Source organism: Lonchura striata, chromosome 38 (assembly GCF_046129695.1).
Source record: "Lonchura striata isolate bLonStr1 chromosome 38, bLonStr1.mat, whole genome shotgun sequence".
NCBI classification, from domain to species: Eukaryota; Metazoa; Chordata; class Aves; order Passeriformes; family Estrildidae; genus Lonchura; species Lonchura striata.
The window spans coordinates 1,956,102-1,980,697 of NC_134640.1; the positions used below are offsets into that span (position 1 = coordinate 1,956,102).

Sequence of the window (24,596 nt, forward strand, 5' to 3'; positions counted from 1 at the left end):
GCAGCGGCGGCGGCGCGATGAGCCCCCCGGTCCCCGTCCCCGCCGGCAGGATGCTGCTCGCCCTGGCCCTGGCCTGCGCCAGCCCCTTCCTGGAGCCGCCGGCGGCGCCGCGCCGGACGCTCAACGTGGCCGTGATCCTCAGCGGGGCCTCCTACGGCCCCGCCGGGCCCCGCCTGGCGCCCGGAACCTTCCGGAACTTCTCGCTGGACGTCAACCCCGTGGGGGTGGTGCTGAACGACACCAACCCGCGCAGCCTCATCGTGCGCCTGTGCGACGTGCTGTCCTCGCTGCGCATCCACGGCGTCGTCTTCGAGGACGACACGCGCTCCGAGGCCGTGGCGCAGATCCTGGACTTCATCTCGGCCCAGACCTCCGTGCCCATCATCGGCGTCAACGGCGGCTCCGCCATCGTCCTCACGCCCAAGGTGACGCCCCCCGAGCGACGCCGGGCGTGTCTGGGGACACCCAAACGTCCCCGGGTGGATCTGGGACCGAGCGAGCGTCCTCGAGCCAACTGTCTCCAACCCCAGCCCTGCCTGGGGGCACCCGAGTGTCCCCAGCCGTGTCCTGTGTCACCCAACTGTCCCCAGCATGACCTCAGCCGTGTCTTGTGTCACCCAACTGTCCCCAGCCGTGTCCTGTGTCACCCAACTGTCCCCAGCATGACCCCAGCCATGTCTTGTGTCACTCAACTGTCCCCATCCTAACCCCAACAGTGTCTGGGGCCACCTGAATGTCCCCAACTCTGTCACATCCCAGCTGTGTCTGGAGCCATCTGAATGTCCCAAACCATGTCTGGAGCCACCTGAATGTCCCCAGCCATGTCTAGGGGCACCCAAATGTCCCCAAATGTGTCTGGAGCCATCTGAATGTCCCCAACTGTGTCCAGGGGCTCCCAAATGTCCCCAGCTGTGTCTGGAGCCACCTGAATGTCCCCAGCCCACCTGTCCCCAAGCCCCACCTGTGTCTGGTGTCACCCAAATGTCCCCAACCCAGCGGTTCCCAAACCCCAACTGTGTTCCAGCCCCACTCGACCCTCCTCAACCCAACCGTCCCTAAGCCCAACCTAGCGTGACCCAACCGTCCCCAACGCGACGTCCCCAACCCGTGTCCCCTCCCCGTCTCCCGCCACCGCAGGAGAAGGGCTCCACCTTCCTGCAGCTGGGCTCCTCCACGGAGCAGCAGCTCCAGGTGATCTTCGAGGTGCTGGAGGAGTACGACTGGACGGCCTTCGCCGTGGTCACCACGCTGCTGCCGGGCTACGAGGACTTCGTGGACTACGTGGAGGTGCTGACCGACAGCAGCTTCATCGGCTGGGAGCACCGCGGCGTGGTCACCCTGAACCTGACCGACGACCCCGAGGGCGCGCGGACGCGCCGGCAGCTGCGCGAGGTGACGGCGCAGATCCGGCTGCTCTACTGCTCGCGCGACGAGGCCGAGGCCGTGTTCCGCGCCGCCCGCGACGCCGGCCTCACCGGGCCCGGCTACATCTGGTTCGTGGTGGGCACCAACCTGGGGGGCAGCGAGCAGCTGCCCGAGCACGTCCCCGCCGGGCTGTTCGCCGTGCTGTCGGCCGGCTGGCGCGACGACCTCCAGCACCGCGTGCGCAACGGCGTGGCCATCGTGGCCAAGGGCGCCGAGGCGCTGCTGCGCGACTACGGCTTCATCCCCGAGTTCAACAACGACTGCCGCACGCCCAACGTCACCCAGATCAACGACAACCTGCACAGGTGGGACCCGGCGGCGCCGCCAGAGGGTGGCAGGTGGGGTCTGGGGTGGGTTGGGATGGTTGGGTTGGGGATGGTTGGGTTGGGGACAGTTGGGTGGTTCTAGACACGGTTGGGGACAGTTGGGTTGGGGACAGTTGGGTTGAGGACAGTTGGGTTGGGGACAGTTGGGTCAGAGACGGTTGGGTTGGAGATGGGTGGTTCTAGACATGGTTGGGGACATTTGGGTTGGGGACAGTTGGGTTGGGGACGGTTGGGTTGGGGACACTTGGGTGACTCTGGACATGGTTGGGGTGAGGTTGGGTTGGGGACAGTTGGGTTGGGGATGGTTGGGTGGTTCTAGACATGGTTGGGGACGGTTGAGTTGGGGACGGTTGGGTTGGGGACAGTTGGGTTGGGCATGTTCAGGTGGTTCTAGACCTGTTTGGGGACATTTGGGTTGGGGACATTTGGTTGGCTCTGGACATGGTTGGGGATGGGTTTGGGACGGTTGGTTTGAGGACAGTTGAGTTGGGGACAGTTGGGTTGGGGACGGTTGGGTTAGGGATGTTCAGGTGGTTCTAGACATGGTTGCGGTGAGGTTGGGTTGGGGACCTTTGGGTGGCTCTGGACATGGCTGGGGACAGTTGGGTTGGGGACATTTGGTGACCCCGGACACACTTGCGGTGGCGCTGGGGACATTGGGTGACCCTGGACACTCTCGGGGTGGCACTGGGGACATCGGGTGACGTTCCTGGGGTGGCGTTGGGGACATTGGGTGACATTCCCAGGGTGGCTTTGGGGACATGGGGTGACGTTCCTGGGGCGGCGTTGGGGACATTGGGTGACGTTCCCGGGGCGGCGTCCTGCAGGTACTTCATGAACATCACGTGGGGCCAGAAGGATTTCTCCTTCAACGAGGACGGGTACCTGGTGAACCCCTCGCTGGTCGTCATCTCCCTCAACAAGGAGCGCAGCTGGGAGGTGGTGAGTGCCACCCCCGGGACAGGGTGCCACCCCCGGGACAGGGTGCCACCCCCAGGACAGGGTGCCACCCCTGGGACAGGGTGCCACCCCCAGGACAGGGTGTCACCCCAGGGAACAGTGGGTGCTGCGGCTCAAGCACCCGGTGTGGTCACACTGTGGGTGGTGGCATCTCCTCATGGTGACACCTGGGCCTGTCACCTTCTGGGTATCTCCACGTGTCCCCAGATGCCACCAAGTGTCCCCAGATGCCACCACGTGTCCCCACGTGTCCCCGCAGGTGGGCAGCTGGGAGCAGCGGGTGCTGTGGCTCAAGTACCCGGTGTGGTCACACTGTGGGTGGTGGTATCTCCTCATGGTGACACCTGGGCCTGTCACCTTCTCAGTGTCCCCACGTGTCCCCAGATGCCACCACGTGTCCCCACGTGTCCCCAGGTGTCCCCACGTGTCCCCCCTGGGATCAGCAGGTGCTGCGGCTCAAGCACCTGGTGTGGTCACACTGTGGGTGGTGGTATCTCCTCATGGTGACACCTGGGCCTGTCACCTTCTCAGTGTCCCCAAGTGTCCCCAGATGCCACCACGTGTCCCCGCAGGTGGGCAGCTGGGAGCAGCGGGTGCTGCGGCTCAAGTACCCGGTGTGGTCACACTGTAGGTGGTGGGATCTCATCATGGTGACACCTGGGCCTGTCACCCTCTGGCTGTCCCCACATGTCCCCACGTGTCCCCAGATGCCACCACGTGTCCCCGCAGGTGGGCAGCTGGGAGCAGCGGGTGCTGCGGCTCAAGTACCCGGTGTGGTCACACTGTAGGTGGTGGGATCTCATCACGGTGACACCTTGGCCTGTCACCTTCTGGGTATCTCCACATGTCCCCACGTGTCCCCAAGTGTCCCCAGATGCCACCACGTGTCCCCACGTGTCCCCGCAGGTGGGCAGCTGGGAGCAGCGGGTGCTGCGGCTCAAGTACCCGGTGTGGTCGCGCTACGGGCGGTTCCTGCAGCCGGTGGAGGACGGGCGGCACCTGACGGTGGCCACGCTGGAGGAGCGTCCCTTCGTCATCGTGGAGAACATCGACCCCGCCACCGGCACCTGCATCCGCGACTCCGTGCCCTGCCGGCGCCAGCTCAACCGCACCGCCAGGTGGGGACACCGGGCACAGGTGGGGGTGGCACTGACCAGGTGGGGACAGCTGGGACAGGTGGGGGTGGCACTGCCCAGGTGGGGACAGCTGGGACAGGTGGGGGTGGCACTGCCCAGGTGGGGACACCTGGGACAGGTGGGGGTGGCACTGCCCAGGTGGGGACACCTGGGACAGGTGGGGGTGGCACTGCCCAGGTGGGGACAGCTGGGACAGGTGGGGGTGGCACTGACCAGGTGGAGGACAGCTGGGACAGGTGGGGGTGGCACTGACCAGGTGGAGGACAGCTGGGACAGGTGGGGGTGGCACTGACCAGGAGGGGACAGCTGCGACAGGTGAGGGTGGGGACACCTGGGACAGGTGAGGGTGGCACTGACTAGGTGGGGACACCTGGAACAGGTGGGGGTGGCACTGATCAGGTGTTGGTGGCACTGCCCAGGTGGGGCACACCTGGGACAGGTGGGGATGGCACTGACCAGGAGGGGACAGCTGGGACAGGTGGGGGTGGCACCACCAGGTGGGGACAGCTGGGACAGGTGGGGGTGGCACTGCCAGGTGGGGACACCGGGCACAGGTGGGGGTGGCACTGACCGGGGGGGACACCTGGGACAGGTGGGGGTGGCACTGCCAGGTGGGGACACCGGGCACAGGTGGGGGTGGCACTGATCAGGAGGGGACACCTGGGACAGATGGGGGTGGCACTGCCCAGGTGGGGCACACCTGGGACAGATGGGGGTGGCACTGACCAGGTGGGGACAGCTGGGACAGGTGGGGGTGGCACTGCCAGGTGGGGACAGCTGGGACAGGTGAGGGTGGCACTGACCAGGTGAGGACACCTGGGACAGGTGGGGGTGGCACTGCCCAGGTGGGGCACACCTGCGACAGGTGAGGGTGGGGACACCTGGGACAGGTGAGGGTGGCACTGACCAGGTGGAGAACAGCTGGGACAGATGGGGGTGGCACTGACCGGGTGGGGCACATCTGGGAGAGGTGAGGGTGGGGACACCTGGGACAGGTGTTGGTGGCACTGCCCAGGTGGGCACACCTGGCACAGGTGAGGGTGGCACCACTCTCGGGGTCCCCTGCAGCCCCCCGCCCTTCGAGAAGAAGTGCTGCAAAGGTTTCTGCATCGACATCCTGAAGCGGCTGGCGCGGGCCCTGGGCTTCACCTACGACCTCTACCTGGTCACCAACGGCAAGCACGGCAAGAAGATCGACGGCGTCTGGAACGGCATGGTGGGCGAGGTGGGACCCCCAAAATCACCTCCCCGCACCCCAAAAATGCCCCAAAACCCCAAAAATGCCCCAAAACCCACCATGGAGACCCCATGGTGATGGAGGCTGGGGAGAGACCCCCAAGGAGGGTCAGGGAGGGCAACCAAGGGGGGAGGGCATGGTGGGCGAGGTGGGACCCCAAAAATACATCCCCAAATCCCAAAAATGTCCCTCTGCACCCCAAAAATGCCCCAAAACCCACCATGGAGACCCCCGGTGATGGAGGCTGGGGAGAGACCCCCAAGGAGGGCAACCAAGGGGGAAGGGCATGGTAGGGAAGGTGGGACCCCCTAAAAATACATCCCCAAATCCCCAGAATACGTCCCCAGATCCCAAAAATACATCCCCAGATTCCAAAAATACCTCCCCAAATCCCAAAAATGTCCCTCTGCACCCCAAAAATGCCCAAAACCCACCATGGAGACCCCTGGTGATGGAGGCTGGGGAGAGACCCCCAGGGAGGATCAGGGAGGGCAACCAAGGGGGATGGGGATGGCAGGGGGACCCCCAAAAATCCCCCCTGACCACGCCCCCCTGGCCACGCCCCTCTGGCCACGCCCCGACCACGCCCTGCCCCGCCCAGGTGTTTTACCGCCGCGCCGACATGGCCATCGGCTCGCTGACCATCAACGAGGAGCGCTCCGAGATCATCGACTTCTCCGTGCCCTTCGTGGAGACCGGCATCAGCGTGATGGTGTCCCGCAGCAACGGCACCGTGTCCCCCTCTGCCTTCCTGGGTACCCCAAAAACCCAACTGGGATCTCCCAAAACCCAACTGGGATCCACCAAAACTCAACTGGGATCCCCAAAAACCCAACTGGGATCTCCCAAACTCAACTGGGATCCCCAAAAACCCAGCTGGGATCCCCCAAACCCAACTGGGATCTCCCAAACCCAACTGGGATCTCCAAAACCCAACTGGGATCCCCCAAAACCCAACTGGGATCTCCCAAAACCCAACTGGGATCTCCCAAAACCCAACTGGGATCCCCCAAAACTCAACTGGGATCCCCAAAACCCAACTGGGATCTCCCAAACCCAACTGGGATCTCCCAAACCCAACTGGGATCCCCCAAAACCCAACTGGGATCTCCCAAAACCCAACTGGGATCTCCAAAACTCAACTGGGATCCCCAAAACCCAACTGGGATCTCCCAAACCCAATTGGGATCTCCCAAACCCAACTGGGATCCCCAAAACCCAACTGGGATCTCCCAAAACCCAACTGGGATCTCCCAAAACCCAACTGGGATCTCCAAAACTCAACTGGGATCCCCAAAACCCAACTGGGATCTCCCAAAACCCAACTGGGATCCCCAAAACCCAACTGGGATCTCCCAAAACCCAACTGGGATCTCCCAAAACCCAACTGGGATCTCCAAAACTCAACTGGGATCCCCAAAACCCAACTGGGATCTCCAAAACTCAACTGGGATCCCCAAAACCCAATGTCCCTTTGTGCCCAAAGAATTTACTGCCCTCCATGTCCCCATGTGTGTCCCCAATGTCCCCTCCTGTCCCTGACGTCCCCGATGTCCCTGCTGTCCCCTGTGTCCCCTCCTGTCCCTGTGTCCTCAATGTCCCCAATATCCCTGATGTCCCAAATCCCTCAATGTCCCCAATGTCCCCAATGTCCCCAATGTCCCCGATGTCCCTGATGGCCCCAATGTCCCCGATGTCCCCAATACCCCTGATGTCCCCAATGTCCCTGCTGTCCCCGATGTTCTCAATGTCCCCTGATGTCCCCAGTGTCCCCAGTGTCCCCGCTGTCCCCTGATGTCCCCACTGTCCCCGCAGAGCCGTTCAGCCCAGCCGTGTGGGTGATGATGTTTGTGATGTGTCTCACCATGTGTCCCCGATGTCCCCAGTGTCCCAAATGTCCCCAATGTCCCCTCATTCCCAGCTGTCCCCATGTCCCCAATGTCCCCAGTGTCCCAAATGTCCCCAATGTCCCCTCATTCCCAGCTGTCCCCATGTCCCCACTGTCCCCAATGTCCCCGCTGTCCCCAATGTCCCCAGTGTCCCCAGTGTCCCCACTGTCCCCAGTGTCCCCACTGTCCCCAATGTCCCCAATGTCCCCAGTGTCCCCACTGTCCCCACTGTCCCCAATCCCCCCAATGTCCCCGATGTCCCCAGTGTCCCCGCTGTCCCCAATGTCCCCGCTGTCCCCAATGTCCCCGCTGTCCCCGCAGAGCCGTACAGCCCGGCCGTGTGGGTGATGATGTTCGTCATGTGTCTCACCGTGGTGGCCGTCACCGTCTTCATCTTCGAGTACTTCAGCCCCGTGGGCTACAACCGGAGCCTGGCCAGCGGCCAGCGTGAGTGACCCGCTGTCCCCGTGTCACCCCCGTGTCACCCCCGTGTCACCCGCGTGTCACCCCCGTGTCACCCTCGTGTCACCCCCATGTCACCCCCGGTGTCCCCAAGTCTGGGCAGCTCCATGTTCACCAGTGACAAATCCATCAGCTGCTCTGGGCGTCGATGGGGTCCCCTCGTGTCCCCTCATGTCCTCGTGTCCCCTTGTGACCCCCCCCAGAGTCCCCTTGTGACCCCCCAGTGTCTCCTTGTGTCCCCTTGTGTCCCCCCAGTGTCCCCTGTCCTTGGGTGGTCCCAGGTGACCCCAGGTGACTCTGGGTGACCCAAGGTGGCCCCAGGTGACCCCAGGTGGCCCCAGGTGATGCTGTCCCCTGTCTCCCCACCATCAGCGTGTCCATCTGCCCACTGGTGGTGTCCCCTGTCCTTGGGGTGACCCAAAGTGACTCTGGGTGACCCAAGGTGGCCCCAGGTGACCCAAGGTGATCCCAGGTGACCCAAAGTGACTCTGGGTGACCCAAGGTGATCCCAGGTGACCCAAGGTGGCCCCAGGTGACCCAAAGTGACTCTGGGTGACCCCAGATGACCCCAGGTGACTCTGGGTGACCCAAGGTGACCTCAGGTGACTCTGGGTGACCCCAGGTGACCATGTCCCCCCGTCCCCCGTCCCCCCAGGTGCTGGTGGCTCCACCTTCACCGTCGGCAAGTCCATCTGGCTGCTGGTGGTGTCCCCTGTCCTTGGGGTGACCCCAGGTGACTCTGGGTGACCCAAGGTGACCTCAGGTGACTCTGGGGGACCCCAGGTGACCTCAGGTGACTCTGGGTGACCCAAGGTGACCTCAGGTGACTCTGGGGGACCCCAGGTGACCCTGTCCCCCCGTCCCCCCAGGTGCCGGCGGCTCCACCTTCACCATCGGCAAGTCCATCTGGCTGCTGTGGGCGCTGGTGTTCAACAACTCGGTGCCGGTGGAGAACCCCAAGGGCACCACCAGCAAGATCATGGTGCTGGTCTGGGCCTTCTTCGCCGTCATCTTCCTCGCCAGCTACACGGCCAACCTGGCGGCCTTCATGATCCAGGAGGAGTACGTGGACACCGTGTCCGGCCTCAGCGACCGCAAGGTGACACCGCGGGGCGCCGGCGCTGGGGGCTGGGTGTCACCTTTGGGTGTCACCTTTGGGTGTTGGGTGGGGGTTGGTGGGTCTTGTTGCACGTTCCCGTGGATTTTTGGGGTCCCTGAGGTGATTTTCGGGGTTTTTGGGGCGCAGTTCCAGGATCAGCACCCCCATGAAGCTCAGGAGATGTTGAGGGCGTGGTGTCACTTTTGGGTGTCACCTTTGGGTGTTGGGTGGGTGTATTTGGGTCCCTGTTGGCTCAGGTTTGTTTTTGGGTGTTCCCGTGGATTTTTGGGGTTCCTGAGGAGATTTTGGGGTTTTTGGGGTGCAGTTCCAGCGGCCCCAGGAGCAGTACCCCCCGCTGAAGTTCGGCACGGTGCCCAACGGCAGCACGGAGAAGAACATCCGCAGCAATTACCCGGCCATGCACAGTTACATGGTGCGCTACAACCAGCGCGGCGTGGAGGACGCGCTGCAGCACCTCAAAACGGGGTACGGGGGCACAAAACGGGGTACGGGGGGAATAATGGGGGAAATAACGGGGTACGGGGGCACAAAACGGGGTACGGGGGGGGAAAAACGGGGTATGGGGGCACAGAACGGGGTACGGGGGCACAAAACGGTGTACGGGGGCACAAAACAGGGTACGGGGGCACAAAGCGGGGTACGGGGGAATAATGGGGGAAATAACGGGGTACGGGGGCACAAAATGGGGTACGGGGGTACAAAGCGGGGTACGGGGGCACAAAACGGGGTACGGGGGCACAAAATGGGGTACGGGGGCACAAAGCGGGGTACGGGGGCACAAAACAGGGAACGGGGGCACAAAACGGGGTACGGGGGGACAAAACGGGGTACGGGGGGGAAAAACGGGGAACGGGGGCACAAAACAGGGTACGGGGGGACAAAACGGGGTACGGGGGGAAAAAACGGGGTACAGGGGGATAAAACAGGGGAAATAACGGGGTACGGGGGGAATAATGGGGTACGGGGGGGAAATAATGGGGTACGGGGGTGAAAATGTGGGGGAAAATGGGGTATGGAGGGAAATAACAGGGTACGGGGGGAAATAACGGGGTACGGGGGGGAATAATGGTGTACGGGGGAGAATAATGGGGGAATAATGGGGTACAGGGGGAAATAATGGGGTATGGGGGGAAATAACGGGGTTCAGGGGGAAATAATGGGGGAAATAACGGGGAATGGGGGGGAATAATGGGGTACGGGGGGAAATAATGGGGTACGGGGGGAAATAATGGGGGAAATAACGGGGAACAGGGGGGAAAATGGGGTACGGGGGGAAATAATGGGGTATGGGGGGAAATAATGGGGGAAATAACGGGGTACGGGGGAAATAATGGGGTACGGGGGCTGAAAACGGGGTACAGGGGTATAAAACAAGGGAAATAACGGGGTATGGGGGGAATAACGAGTTATGGGGGGAAATAATGGGGGAAATAACGGGGTATGGAAGGGAAAAATGGGGGAGAAATGGGGTAAGGGGGGGAAATAATGGGGTATGGGGAGGAAATGGCGGAAATAATGGGGTATTGGGGTAAAAATGGGGAAATAACGGGGAATGGGGTTAAAAATGGGGGAGAAAACAGGGTATGGGTGGAAATAATGGGATACGGGGGGAAAAATGGGGGAAATAACGGGGTACGGGGCAGAATAATGGGGGAAATAATGGGTTATTGGGGGAAAATGGGGTATGGGGGGAAAAAATGGGGGAGAAATGGGGTACGGGGGAAAATAATGGGGTACAGGGGTTAAAATGGGGGAGAAATGGGGGAGAAAATGGGGTATGGGGGCAAATAATGGGGTACAGGGGGAAAATGGGGGAAATAATGGGGTATGGGGGGGAAAAATGGGGGAGAAATGCGGTATGGGGGAAATAATGGGGTACAGGGGGGAAAATGGGGGTGAAAATGGGGTATGGGGGGAATAATGGGGGGGAAGTGGGGTACAGGGAGAAATAACGGGGTACAGGGGGGAAAAATTTGGTATGGGAGAGAATAACAGTGGAAATAATGGGTTTTGGGGGTAAAAATGGGGGAGAAAATGGGGTATGGGGGCAAATAATGGGGTACGGGGGGGAAAATGGGGGAAATAATGGATTATGGGGGGAAATAATGGGTTTGGGGGGAATAATGGGGTACAAGGGGAGAAAATGGGGGAGAAATGCGGTACAGGGAAATAATGGGGTATGGGGGAAATAATGGGGGAAATAATGGGGTATGGAAGGGAAAAATGGGGGAGAAATGGGGTATGGAAGGGAAAATAATGGCTTTGGGGGGAATAATGGGGTACGGGGGAAAAATGGGGGAGAAAATGGGGTACAGGGGGAAAAATGGGGGGGAAGTGGGGTACAGGGAGGAATAACGGGGTACGGGGGGAAATCGGGTACGGGGGAGAATAATGGGGGAAATAATGGGGTACGGGGGGGTCTGGGGGTCGGGGGTGTGGTCTGGGGTGGGAGGAGCCGGGAGGGGGCGTGGCTTGTGGGGAAATGGGCGTGGTTTGGATGGGCGTGGCACATGATTGGCAGGATGTGATAGGGAGGGGCTTCGTGGAAGTGGGCGGAGCCTGGTGGGAAACGGGCGTGGTTATTGGCTAAATTATGCTGTGGGCGTGGCTTGGGTACAGGTGTGGTGTTTGTGGGCGGGGCTTAGTGCACAGGTGAGGGTGTGGGCGGGGTTTAGGCGCTGTGGGCGGGGTTTAGGCGCCGTGGGCGGGGTTTAGGCGCGGTGGGCGGGGTTTAGGCGCGGTGGGCGGGGTTTAGGTGCCGTACGCGGGGTTTAGGTGCCGTGGGCGGGGTTTAGGCGCTGTGGGCGGGGTTTTGGTGCTGTGGGCGGGGCTTTGGGATGTGGGTGGATCCAAGTAGGCGTGGCCTATACAATGTGGGCGGGGCTTGTGGTTATTGGCAGCAATGTAGGTGACATTGTGGGCGGGGCTTAGTGCACAGGTGAGGCGGTGGGCGGAGTTTTGATGCTGTGGGCTGGGTTTCGGTGCGATGGGCGGGGTTTATGGGCTGTGGGCAAGGTTTGGGTGCAATGGGCGGGGTCTCTGGGCGGTGGGCGTGGTTTAGGTGCGGTGGGCGGGGTCTATTACCTGTGGGCGTGGCTTTGGGGTATTGCCAACAGCCCAGGTGACCCTGTGGGTGGGGCGTAGTGCACAGGTGAGGCTGTGGGCGGGGCTTAGTGCACAGGTGAGGCAGTGGGCGGGGTTTAGATGTGGTGGGCGGGGTCTCCGGGCGGTGGGCGTGGCTGAGGGCGGTGGGCGTGTCCCTCCCCGCAGGAAGCTGGACGCCTTCATCTACGACGCGGCCGTGCTGAACTACATGGCCCGCAAGGAGGAAGGCTGCAAGCTGGTCACCATCGGCTCGGGGAAGGTCTTCGCCTCCACCGGCTACGGCATCGCCCTGCAGAGGGGATCCCGCTGGAAACGCCCCGTGGACCTGGCCCTGCTCCAGCTCCTGGGGGACGGTGGGTCCGGGGGTCTCGGAGGGGTTTTGGGGGGATTTTGGGGGAGTTTTGGGTCCCCACGGCATCGCCCTGCAGAGGGGATCCCGCTGGAAGCGCCCCGTGGACCTGGCCCTGCTCCAGCTCCTGGGGGACGGTGGGTCTGGGGGTCTCGGAGGGGTTTTGGGGGGGTCTCGGAGGGGTTTTGGGGTGGTCTTTGGTGGGTTTGGGGGTCCTGGGGTCCTGCTGATGATGTCCCATGGACCTTGCCCTGCTCCAGCTCCTGGGGGACGGTTTGTTCGGGGGTCTCTGAGGGGTTTTGTGGGGGTCTTTGGAGACCCAAACCTCCCCTGAGATGCCCCCAAACCCCCTGAGATTCTCCCCAAACCCCCCTGAGATGTCCCCACACCCCTCTGAAATGCCCCCAAACTCCCCAAGATTCTCCCCAAACCCCCCGAGATGCCTCCAAACCCCTCTGAGATGCCCCCAAACCCCTTCAAGATGCCCCCAAACCCCTCTGAGATGCCTCCAAACCCCTCGAGATGTCCCCCAAACCCTTTTGAAATGCCCCCAAACCCCTCAAGATGCCTCCAAACCCCTCTGAGATGCCTCCAAACCCCTCTGAGATGCCCCCAAACCCCTCTGAGATGCCCCCCAACCCCTGAAGATGCCCCCAAACCCCCCTGAGATGCCCCCAAACCCCTCTGAGATGCCCCCCAACCCCTGAAGATGCCCCCAAACCCCCTCGAGATGCCCCCAAACCCCCCTGAGATGCCCCCAAACCCTTAAACCCTTTTGAGATGCCCCCCAGCCCCCCTGACCCCTCTGCCCCGCCCCACCCCAGACGAGATCGAGATGCTGGAGCGGCTGTGGCTGTCGGGGATCTGCCACCAGGAGAAGCTGGAGGTGATGAGCAGCAAGCTGGACATCGACAACATGGCCGGGGTGTTCTACATGCTGCTGGTGGCCATGGGGCTGAGCCTGCTGGTCTTCGCCTGGGAGCACCTGGTGCACTGGAAGCTGCGGCACCTGGGCACGCCCGGGCGGCTGCGCTGCCTGCTGGCCATCAGCAGGGTAGGGGACACGGGGGACATTGGGGACAGTGGGGGATGTGGGGGACATTGGGGGGATTGGGGACATTGGCGACATTGGGGGTGTGGGGGACATTGGGGGGATTGGGGACATTGGGGACAGTGGGGGATGTGGGGGACATTGGGGGGATTGGGGACACTGGGGACAGTGGGGGATGTGGGGGACATTGGGGGGATTGGGGACATTGGGGACATTGGGAGATGTGGGGGACATTGGGGGGATTGGGGACACTGGGGACAGTGGGGGGTGTGGGGGACATTGGGGGGATTGGGGACACTGGGGACAGTGGGGGGTGTGGGGGACATTGGGGACAGTGAGGGATGTGGGGACACGGGGACACTGGGGACACTGGGGACAGTGGGGACATTGGGGACATTGGGGGTGTGGGGGACACTGGGGGGATTGGGGACATCGGGGACATTGGGAGATGTGGGGGACATTGGGGGGATTGGGGACATTGGGGACAGTGGGGGGTGTGGGGGACATTGGGGGGATTGGGGACATTGGGGATGTGGGGGACATTGGGGGGATTGGGGACATTGGGGACATTGGGGGTGTGGAGGACACTGGGGGGATTGGGGACATTGGGGATGTGGGGGATATGGGGGACATTGGGGGGATTGGGGACATTGGGGACAGTGGGGGATGTGGGGGACATTGGGGGGATTGGGGACACTGGGGACAGTGGGGGATGTGGGGGACACTGGGGACATCGGGGACATTGGGGGATGTGGGGGACATTGGGGGTGTGGGGACACTGGGGGATGTGGAGACATTGAGGACATCAGCAGGGTAGGGGACATTGGGGACAGCAGGGGATGTGGGGACATTGAGGATGTGGGCAGGGTACAGGGACATGGGGACACGGGAGGACACAGGGACACTGTGGGGATTGGGGGCATTGAGGGGACTGGGGACATTGGGGGTGTGGGGACATCGAGGACATCAGCAGGGTAGAGGACACGGGGACATTGGGGACAGCAGGGGATGTGGGGGACATTGGGGGGATTGGGGACATTGGGGACATTGTGGGTGTGGGGGACACTGGGGAGATTGGGGACATTGAGGACATGGGCAGGGTACAAGGACATGGGGACACAGGGACACTGGGGACAGCAGGGGATGTGGGGGACACTGCAAGGATTGGGGACATTGGGGATGTGGGGGACATTGGTGAGGATTTGGGACATTGGGGGGTCTGGGGACATTGAGGCCACCAACAGGGTACGGGGACACAGGGGGACATGGGGACACTGGGGGGATTGGGGGGATTGGGACATGGGGGGACACTGGGGAATGTGGGGACATCGGGGACATGGGCAGGGTACAGGGACATGGGGACACGGGGGGACATGGGGACGTTGGGGGGATTGGGGGATGTGGGGACACTGGGGTATGGGGACATGGAGGACATCAACAGGGTAGGGGACGTGGGGACACTGGGGACATGGGCAGGGTATGTGGACATGGGGACACGGGGGGACACGGGGACATTGAGGGGATTGGGGACATTGGGGGTGTGGGGACATTGGGGTGACACTGGGGGGATTGGGGACATGGGGGGACACGGGGATTGGGGACATTGGGGGTGTGGGGACATTGGGGTGACACTGGGAGGATTGGGGACATGGGGGGACACGGGGATTGGGGACATTGGGGGTGTGGGGACATTGGGGACATTGACGGTGTGGGGGACATTGGGGGTGTGGGGACCCCGAGGACATCAGCAGGGTACGGGGACACGGGGGGACATTGAGAGGACATTTGGGACATCGGGGACGGGGGATGTGGGGGACACTGGGGGGACGTGAGGACATTGAGAAGATGGTGGGACACGGGGGACATCAGGGACATTGGGGGGATGTTGGCACACTGGGGGGAGATGGGGACATCAGGGGATGGGAGACACTGGGGACATGGGGGTGACACTGGGCAATACTGGGAGATACTGAAGGACATGGGGACACCGGGGGACATCGGGGGGGGCACGCGGGGACACTGAGGCACGCGGGGACAGGCTGGGGACACGCAGTGCCCCCCCCCCAAAAATGCCACCTTGTGTGTGTCCCCCCCCCCTCCCCAGGGCATGTACAGCTGCTGCAGCGCCGAGGACCCCCCCACGCCCCCCCACGCCCTCCGCGCCCCCCCCCACCCCCCCACGCCCCCCGCCCTCCCCACGCCCACCCCCCCCCGCGACCGCCGCCCCCCCCCCGAGCGGTGGCGACCCCCGCGCACGCCCCCCGCCCCCCGCCGGGGTCCCCCCGACTCCTTCCACCGCTTCTACGGCCCCATCGAGCCGCAGGGGCTGGGCCGGGCGGCCGGGGGGGGGCCCTGCCCGCGCTCCCCGCCCCCCCCGGAGCCCCTCACCCCCCCCTGGCCCCGCCGCGCCCCCTACGAGCCCCCGGGGGGGTCCCGCGACGACCCCGACCCCCCGTTCGCCTACGCCCGCCTGGCGTACGAGGACGAGCGGAGCCCCCCCGCGCCCCACCGCGAGCGGCCCCGCCGCCCCCCCCGCGGGGCCGGGCTGGGGGTCCCGGGGGTCCCGGGGGTGGGGGGGGACCCCGAGACGCAGCCGCTGCTGCGGCCCCCCCGCGCCCACCTCTGCCGGGGGCACCCCCCGCCCCATTTCGCGCCGCCCCCCCCCAGCCTGTACCCCGACGTCTCCGACTCGGACTCGGAGGGCTGCGAGGCCGCCCCCCCCCCGCCCCCCCCCGCCCCTCCCCCTGCTCCCCTCCCCCCTCAAACGCCGCCGCCCCCCCCGGGGGTCCGTGCTGGTGCGCGCCCCCCCCCCACGCCCACCCCCCTTATTTCTGCACCGTCCCCGGCCGCGAGCGGGGCCCCCCCGCGCCCCCCCCGGGGCGCTGCTGGTCGGCCGAGAAGCTGGGGGGGCCCTGGGGTGGGGCTGGGGGCGCCGCCTGGGGCAGCCTGGAGTTTTTGGGGACCCCCCCCCTGCCGCCCCCCCCGCTGTACGCGCCCCTGCCCCCCCGCTGCCGCAGCTGCTCGGCCGAGCGGCTCCGCGACTGGGGGGAGGGGGCGCGATGGGGACCCCCCCTCACCCCGCCGGGGTATTGGGGGGGGGGTCCCCACCCCTGGGCCGGGTTTTGGGGGGCCGCGCCCCCCCCGCCCCGCCGGCACCGCCCCCCGCCCTGCGCCCGCCGCCCCCCCCCGGCCTCGCGCAGCCTGGAGGACCTGAGCGCCTGGGGGGGGGGAGGGGCGTGGGGGGGGCCGTGGGGGGGGGCGGGGCTCTGGGGACCCCCCCTCCCCCACCCCCACCCCCGCCGGGGGGCGCCCTCCCCGCCCCCGCCCCCCCCCCACCACCGGCACGGCTGCGGGGGGGGGCGCGGGGGGGCGGAGCCGCTGGGGGCGCGCAGAGGCTCCGCCCACTTCTCCAGCCTCGAGTCCGAGGTATGACCCGGGACAGACCCGGGACAGAACGGGGAGAGACCGGGGACAGGCCTGGGAGAGAGGGGACACAGCTGGGGACACCTGGGGACAGTCCTGGGACACAGCTGGGGACAGGCCTGGGAGAGAGGGGACAGACCGGGACAGACCGGGGACAGAACGGGGAGAGACCAGGGACAGGCCTGGGAGAGAGGGGACAGACCGGGACAGAACGGGGACAGACCGTGGGACAGACCCGGGACAGACCGGGGAGAGACCGGGAACAGGCCTGGGAGAGAGGGGACACAGCTGGGGACACCTGGGGACAGTCCTGGGACACAGCTGGGGACACCTGGGGACAGTCCTGGGACACAGCTGGGGACACCTGGGACAGTCCTGGGAGAGAGGGGACACACCTGGGACAGAGGGGACAGCCCTGGGGACACACCCGGGACACAGCTGGGGACAGTCCTGGGGGAGAGGGGACACAGCTGGGGACACCTGGCACACCTGGGGACAGTTCTGGGAAAGAGGGGACACCTGGGACACAGCTGGGGACCCCTGGGGATACACCTGGGGACAGTCCAGGGACATCCCTGGGAAACAGGGGACACAGCTGGGACACCTGGGACAGTCCTGGGAGAGAGGGGACACACTTGGGACAGAGGGGACAGCCCTGGGGACAGACCCGGGACACAGCTGGGACAGAGGGGACACCCCAGAGACACCCCCGGGGACAGAGAAGGGACATCCCCAAGCACCCCTGGGGACACACCTGGGAGAGAGGGGACATCCCTGGGGACACAGGGGACACCAAGGACATCCCTGGGGACACCCCTGGGAGAGAGGGGACATCCCTGGGGACACAGGGGACACCAAGGACATCCCTGGGACACCCCTGGGAACACCCCTGGGACACGGGAGACACCCAGGACATCCCTGGGGACACCCCTGGGACACAGGGGACACCCAGGACATCCCTGGGACACCCCTGGGGACACCCCTGGGACACAGAGGACACCCAGGACATCCCTGGGGACACCCCTGGGACACAGGGGACACCCAGGACATCCCTGGGACACCCCTGGGACACAGGGGACACCCAGGACATCCCTGGGACACCCCTGGGGACACCCCTGGGACACAGAGGACACCCAGGACATCCCTGGGGACACCCTGGCCACCCCCGCGGTGACAGCAAGGACACGGAGGGGCCCCCCCGGCCCCTGAGGTGACACCGGCCAGGACCAGGACAGGTCCTGGTGGCACCTGAGGTGATAGCAGGGACAAGGACAGGGGCGGTGACACCGAGGAGGAGAAGATGTCACCCAGGTGACACCGACCAGGACAGGTCCTTGTGGCACCTGAGGTGACAGCAGGGACAAGGACAGGGGCGGTGACACCAAGGAGGAGATGTCACCCAGGTGACACCGGCCAGGACAAGGACAAGTCTTGGTGGCACCTGAGGTGACACTGGCGAGGACAAGGACAAGGCCAGGCCCCGGTGGCACCGGCGAGGACAAGGACAGGTCCTGGTGGCACCGGCGAGGACAAGGACACGTCCCCAAGGCACCCACGGGGATGGTGGCACTCATGGGGGACAGCGAGGACACGGACACGTCCCACGAGGTGACACCAGGACATGGACAGGAACCCAGAAGGTGACACCAGGACATGGACACGTCCCATGAGGTGACACCAGGACAAGGACAGGAACCCATGAGGTGACACCAGGACACGGACACATCCCACGAGGTGACACCAGGACAAGGACAGGAACCCATGAGGTGACACCAGGACACGGACAGGAACCCAGAAGGTGACACCAGGACATGGACACGTCCCTGTGGCACCGAGTGACAACGAGGACAGCGATCACAAGGTCCTCGTGGCCTCGGAGGTGACACCAGGAGGATGAGGACAGCTGGGTGGCACCGAGGTGACACGGTGACAAGGATGGGGACGGTCCCCGCTGAGGACGCGTTTTGTCCCTAAAGTGCCACCACCAAGAGCCACATCACCATGTCCCCAGGGGTGACACCACGGCCACCGAGAGAGCCCCAGGGGACAGCTCAGGGTGGCCCTGTCCCCACGGGTGACACTGTGACCCCACGGGTGACACCACGGCCCTGTGGGTGACACTGTGACCCCACAGGTGACACCAAATCCCCGTGGGTGACACTGTGACCCCATGGGTGACCCCACATCCCTGTGGGTGACACTGACCCCATCAGTGTCACCATATCCCCGCGGGTGGCACTGTGACCCCGCGGGTGGCACTGTGACCCCACAGGTGACACCACGTCCCTGTGGGTGACACCACATCCCCATGGCTGGCACCGTGACCCTGTGGGTGACACTGTGACTCCATGGGTGACACTGTGACTCCGTGGGTGACACTGACCCCATGGGTGACACGGTGACCCCATGGGTGACACTGTGGCCCCATGGGTGACACCGTGACCCCGTGGGTGGCACTGTGACCCCACAGGTGACACCACAGCCCTGTGGGTGACATTGTGACACTGTGACCCCACAGGTGGCACCGTGACCCTGTGGGTGACACTGTGACCCCACTGGTGACACTGTGACCCTGTTGGTGACACCGTGACCCCGTGGGTGACACCGTGACCCCACTGGTGACACTGTGACCCTGTGGGTGACACGGTGACCCCACTGGTGACACTGTGACCCCCCCCCGAGCCCTCAAGGACACCACGGTGTCCCCTCCCCCCCACCCCGTGCCGTGGGGGATGGGCTGGCACCATCCGCTGTCCCCTCCCCCGCCCCGCTGCTGCTGACGTTTTTAATTAACCAATTAATCAATGAATTAATTATTGGGGGAGGGAGGGGGGAGACGAAACTGTGAGTGACGGTGACACCACGACACGGGTGACACCGTGACATCGCCACACCGCGACTGTGATCCCGGGGCCACCCGCGGGCCCTGCACCCCTCCCCTGTGTCCCTGTCACCCCCCATGTCCCCCCTGCCACCCCTGTGTCCCTGTCACCCCTCAATGTCCCTGTCACCCTCCATGTCCCCCCTGCCACCCCTGATGTCCCCATGTCCCTGTCACCCCCTCCATGTCCCCAATGTCCGTCACCCCCATGTCCCTGTCACCCCTCAATGTCCCTGTCCCCCCCCCATGTCCCCGTGTCCCCCCTGTCCCCCAGCCCCACCCACCCAATAAAGCTTTTCTATTCCTGCTCCAGCCACGGGAGAGGATGTGGGGGACACCGGGGGGGACACGGGAGGGGACAGGGGGGACATGGGGGACACCAGGGAGGACATGGGGGACAGAGGGGACTTCGGGGACACGGGAGGGGACAGAGGGGACATGGGGGAGGGACAGGGGGGACACCAGAGGGGACACGGGAGGGGACATGGGGGACACCAGGGAGGACATGGGGGACAGAGGGGACTTGGGGGACACCGGGGACAGGACACTGAGGCGCCACCCACCAGGGACCCCCCCCCCCCCTTCCCAAGACCCCTCCCCATTTTAAGGCCATTTCCACCTGTTTTTCTGGTTTTTGTTTTGGTTTTTTTTGTCACTTTTTATTTCGCGGCCGTTTCAATTCCCCGCGTGAAAAAATAGCTCTGAGCCCCTCCCCCACCCCCCCCAGCGGGGCCCCCGCCCCTCCCCCACCCCCCGGGGGCCCCCCCCGTTTGGCACAGCCCCTCCCCCCCTTCCTGAGTCAGAGACCCCCCCCCAAAACGGGGGGCGCACCCCCCCCAAAAAAAAACCCCAGAGACGAGGGGGGGAGGGGGGATTGCACCGATCCCAGGGGAGGGAGGGGGGTCATGAATATTCATGAGGTGTTAATAAATAGTAATTAAAGGGGGGGAGCTCGTTACAGCGCAGCCCGGGCGGGGAGGGGCTGGAGACCCTCCCCCCAAAAAGCGCGAGAGGCGTCGGGGGCCCCCCAAACATGCAGCGAATTGGGGGGGGAAGGGGGGGAAGGGAGCGGCCAAGGAGCAATTAGTCCTCATTAGCATCTCATTTGCATAGGAGTCATTGCATAAGGCTCCCGCCGCGCTGGGGAGGGGGGGTAGGGCTGGAGAAGGAGGGGACCCCGATAAATGGGGACCCCCGAAAAGGGGGGGGAGGGTGGGTTTGGGGAGATTCAGGGAGTTTTGGGGTTTTTTTGCATATTACAATAAATACCGGCGGGTCGGACATGCAGACATGCTGGTCGGGGGCGGGGCACCCTGGGGGGCCCCACCCCCAAACTGCTGCCCCCAGGAACCCCCCCTGGGGGGGGGAACAGGTTTGGGGGGGTCCCGGCCCCCCCCAAAGGGGGCAAGGCCTGTTCTGGGGGCTCTGGCCTGGTCCTGTTACCATGGAAACGCAGCCTGGCCTCGCAGTGAGCGCTCAGGCCTGGTCCTGTTACCATGGAAACGCAGCCTGGCCTCGCAGTGAGCGCTCAGGCCTGGTCTTGTTACCATGGAAACGCAGCCTGGCCTTGCAGTGAGGGCTCAGGCCTAGTCCCGTTACCATGGAAACGCAGCCTGGCCTCGCAGTGAGCACTCAGGCCGAGTCCTGTTACCATGGAAACGCAGCCTGGCCTTGCAGTAGAACTCAGGCCTGGTCCCGTTACCATGGAAACGCAGCCTGGCCTCGCTGTGAGAGTTCAGGCCTAGTCCTGTTACCATGGAAACGCAGCCTGGCCTCACAGTGAGTGCTCAGGCCTGGTCTCGTTACCATGGAAACGCAGCCTGGCCTCGCAGTGAGAGTTCAGGCCTAGTCCTGTTACCATGGAAACGCAGCCTGGCCTCGCAGTGCGGATTCAGGCCTAGTCCTGTTACCATGGAAACGCAGCCTGGCCTCGCTGTGAGAGTTCAGGCCTAGTCCTGTTACCATGGAAACGCAGCCTGGCCCCGCAGTGAGGGCTCAGGCCTGCTCCTGTTACCATGGAAACGCAGCCTGGCCCCGCAGTGAGGGCTCAGGCTTGGTCCCGTTACCATGGAAACGCAGCCTGGCCTCGCAGTGAGAGTTAAGGCCTAGTCCCGTTACCATGGAAACGCAGCCTGGCCCCGCAGTGAGGACTCAGGCTTGGTCCTGTTACCATGGAAACGCAGCCTGGCATCGCAGTGAGGGCTCAGGCCGAGTCCCATTACCATGGAAACACAGCCTGGCCTCGCAGTGAGGGCTCAGGCCTAGTCCCATTACCATGGAAACAAAGCCTGACCTTGCAGTGAGGGCTCAGGCCTAGTCCCGTTACCATGGAAACGCAGCCTGGCCCCGCAGTGAGGGCTCAGGCCTGGTCCCGTTACCATGGAAACGAAGCCTGACCTTGCAGTGAGGGCTCAGGCCTGCTCCTGTTACCATGGAAACGCAGCCTGGCCTCGCAGTGAGGGCTCAGGCCTGGTCTCGTCACCATGGAAACGCAGCCTGGCCTCGCAGTAGAACTCAGGCCTGGTCTCATTACCATGGAAACGCAGCCTGGCCTCGCAGTGGGGCCGGTTTCCCCCCTTCTCCCCCCACTTCTGGGGTGACATTGCCACCACAAGGGGACGGGGGGACACCCGGGCAGGGCCCTCCCTACCTCCGCCGTCGTCCTCCGCCATCGGCGCGTCCGGCGGCTCCAGTTATTGCTTGGGGGGGTGTGGGGAGCCCAGGGGAGGGGACACACGGTGGGGGGGGACATGGGGGACACACACAGGGTACACACGAGGTGAGGTGACACCGATTTGGGGGGGGGCTCCCCAAGTCCTGAGTGATCATGGAGGCGGGGGGACACACACGGGGTGGGGAACGACAGCGACACCCAAACCCGTCCCAGAAACGGGGGTGGGCTTGGAGGGACCCCAAATTTTGGGGGGGACACCCAGTCCAGAAAGTGCAGTGCAGCCTTTGGGGTGACATCGGGGCTGGGGGGGGGTCCCCTCGTCACCCCCTTTCACAGTCTCTTAGGGGGGCACCCCTCCTTTTTAGGGGGGCTCCAATCCCTTTTAGGGAAGGGGGGGGTGGGGTGTCCCCAAAATCACCCCCCCCATGCCGGGGTGCCCCCTCCCCCCGTTGCCACTGATGAGTTTTTTTCCCGGTTTTTTGCCCCAAAACCCACTCTGGGATTTTGGGATTTTGGGGGGGGTGGGGGGGTAGGAAAAGGGGGTGCCCCCCCTCCCCCTCAGAGGATGGAGGGGATGGGGGAGCGGGGGCGCCGGGGGGGGCTGGGGGAGCTGAAGGGGGGCGCGGCGGGGGCCACCCGCACCCCCGTGATGCTGTTGAGGCTCCGCGACTTCTCGTAGCCTTTTTTGGGGAGACACAAATGGGGGAGAGGGGGGGTCAGTACCCCAAAAAAAAAACCACCGGTGAACCCCCAAAATCCCCTCAGCCCCCCCCTCCCTTGCATTTCCCAAATATCCCATCCCCCCAAAAATGGGGAAAATCCCCCCCCAAAAATGCGATCCCACCCTTCCCCCTCCCTCTCCCTTTAAAACAAAATTTGGGGTCCCCCCAAAACCCCCCCAGCCCCCCCAAGTGGTTGAGGATTCCCCCCGGGATTTAGGGACCCCCCCTCAGGAAATGGGGACCCCCCAAAGATTTGGGACGCCCCCAAAAGTTTGAGGATCCCCAAAATTTGGGGGACCCCATTATGGGGGAAGAGGGGACCCCCCTGCAAATGTGGGGTCACCCCCCAGGAGCTGGGGGTGCCTCCCCAAAATTTGGGGACCCCCCAGGGGGTATTGAGGAGGGGGGGGAGGAGCAGGCACCCCACAAATGCCGGGAGGGTCCCCAGGTGTTTTTTGGGGTTCCCAGGTGACTTTTTGGGGGTTCCCAGGTGTGGGTTTTTGGGGTTCGCGGATATTTTTGGAGTTCCCAAATTTTTTGGGGGGGTTCCCAGGTGCATTTTTGGGGATTCCTAGATGTGGTTTTGGGAGTTCCCGGTTATTTTCGAGATTCCCGGGTACTTTTGGGGCAATTCCCAGGTATTTTTTGGGGGGGGTTCCCAGATATTTTTGGGGTTCCCATGTATTTTTGGGGTTCCCGGGTATTTTTGGGGGGGTTCCCAGATATTTTTAGGGTTCCCGGGTATTTTCGGGGGGGTTCCCGGATATTTTGGGGGGGGGTCCCCTCTGCCGCCCCTCCCCCCCCATTCCCCGGTCAAGCAGCGCCGCGGTGCGGGGGGGGGGGAAGCGGGAATTGCGCATGCGCAGCGGTGCGAGGGGGCGGGGCTAGCCCCGGGAGGGGGCGGGGCCAAGCGCGGGGGGCGGGGCCAGGGTGAGGGCGCCCCCTGGCGGCTGACCTGCGGCGCCGTCGGGGGTCTCAGGCGGTGACGAGCGCTGGGGACAGAAGGGAGAGGGGAGGGGTCACCCCGGGGACCCCCTGGTGGGGCAGGGACCCCCAAACGGGACCCCCTGATGGGGACAGGGACCCCCTAAATGGGGACAGAGACCCCCAAATGGGGACAGAAGGGAGAGGGGAGGGGTCACCCCGGGGACCCCCTGGTGGGGCAGGGACCCCCAAACGGGACCCCCTGATGGGGACAGGGACCCCCTAAATGGGGAGAGACCCCCTGATGGGGACAGGGACCCCCTAAATGGGGACAGAGACCCCCAAATGGGGACAGAAGGGAGAGGGGAGAGGTCACCCCGGGGACCCCCTGGTGGGGCAGGGACCCCCAAATGGGGACAGGGACCCCCTAAATGGGGACAGGGACCCCCTAGGGACAGGGACCCCCTGATGGGGACAGGGACCCCCTAAATGGGGACAGAGACCCCCTAGGGACAGGGACCCCCTGATGGGGACAGGGACCCCCAAACGGGACCCCCTAAATGGGGACAGGGACCCCCTAAATGGGGACAGGGACCCCCTAGGGACAGGGACCCCCTGATGGGGACAGGGACCCCCTAAATGGGGACAGAAGGGAGAGGGGAGGGGTCACCCCGGGGACCCCCTGATGGGGACAGGGACCCCTTAATGGACACAGAGACCCCTACATGGGGACAGGGACCCCCTAAATGGGGACAGGGACCCCAAAATGGGGAGAGGGACCCCCAAATGGGCGGAGCCCCCAGCCAGCCCCGCCCCTTGCACGCGCGTGTGCAAGGGGCACCCAGAGCCCCCCAGCGCCGGGGGGTCTGTGCAAGCCCCGCCCCCTCCCAGTTCTCCCAGTTCCCCCAGTTT

At 64.3% G+C, this 24,596-nt stretch overlaps 2 protein-coding genes across 2 annotated transcripts in view; one reads left to right on the forward strand and one right to left on the reverse strand.

Moving 5' to 3' along the window:
- LOC144248129 (glutamate receptor ionotropic, NMDA 2D-like) lies at positions 1 to 21,317 on the forward strand. Its single transcript, XM_077789828.1, has 14 exons — positions 1 to 425; positions 1,138 to 1,730; positions 2,579 to 2,693; positions 3,618 to 3,829; positions 4,916 to 5,072; positions 5,686 to 5,839; positions 7,295 to 7,420; positions 8,305 to 8,534; positions 8,860 to 9,020; positions 11,826 to 12,013; positions 12,834 to 13,063; positions 15,165 to 15,535; positions 15,728 to 15,845; positions 21,132 to 21,317. Exons 1-14 carry the CDS (start codon positions 18 to 20, stop codon positions 21,315 to 21,317), a joined length of 3,249 nt encoding a protein of 1,082 aa, XP_077645954.1. The 5' UTR covers positions 1 to 17.
- Positions 19,987 to 24,596, reverse strand: part of LOC110481261 (voltage-gated potassium channel KCNC1) — a 17,878-nt gene continuing 13,268 nt past the window's right edge. The window contains 1 exon segment of the mRNA XM_021549778.2: positions 19,987 to 22,718. Coding sequence (XP_021405453.2) covers positions 22,597 to 22,718 — 122 coding nt within the window. The 3' untranslated portion in view covers positions 19,987 to 22,596.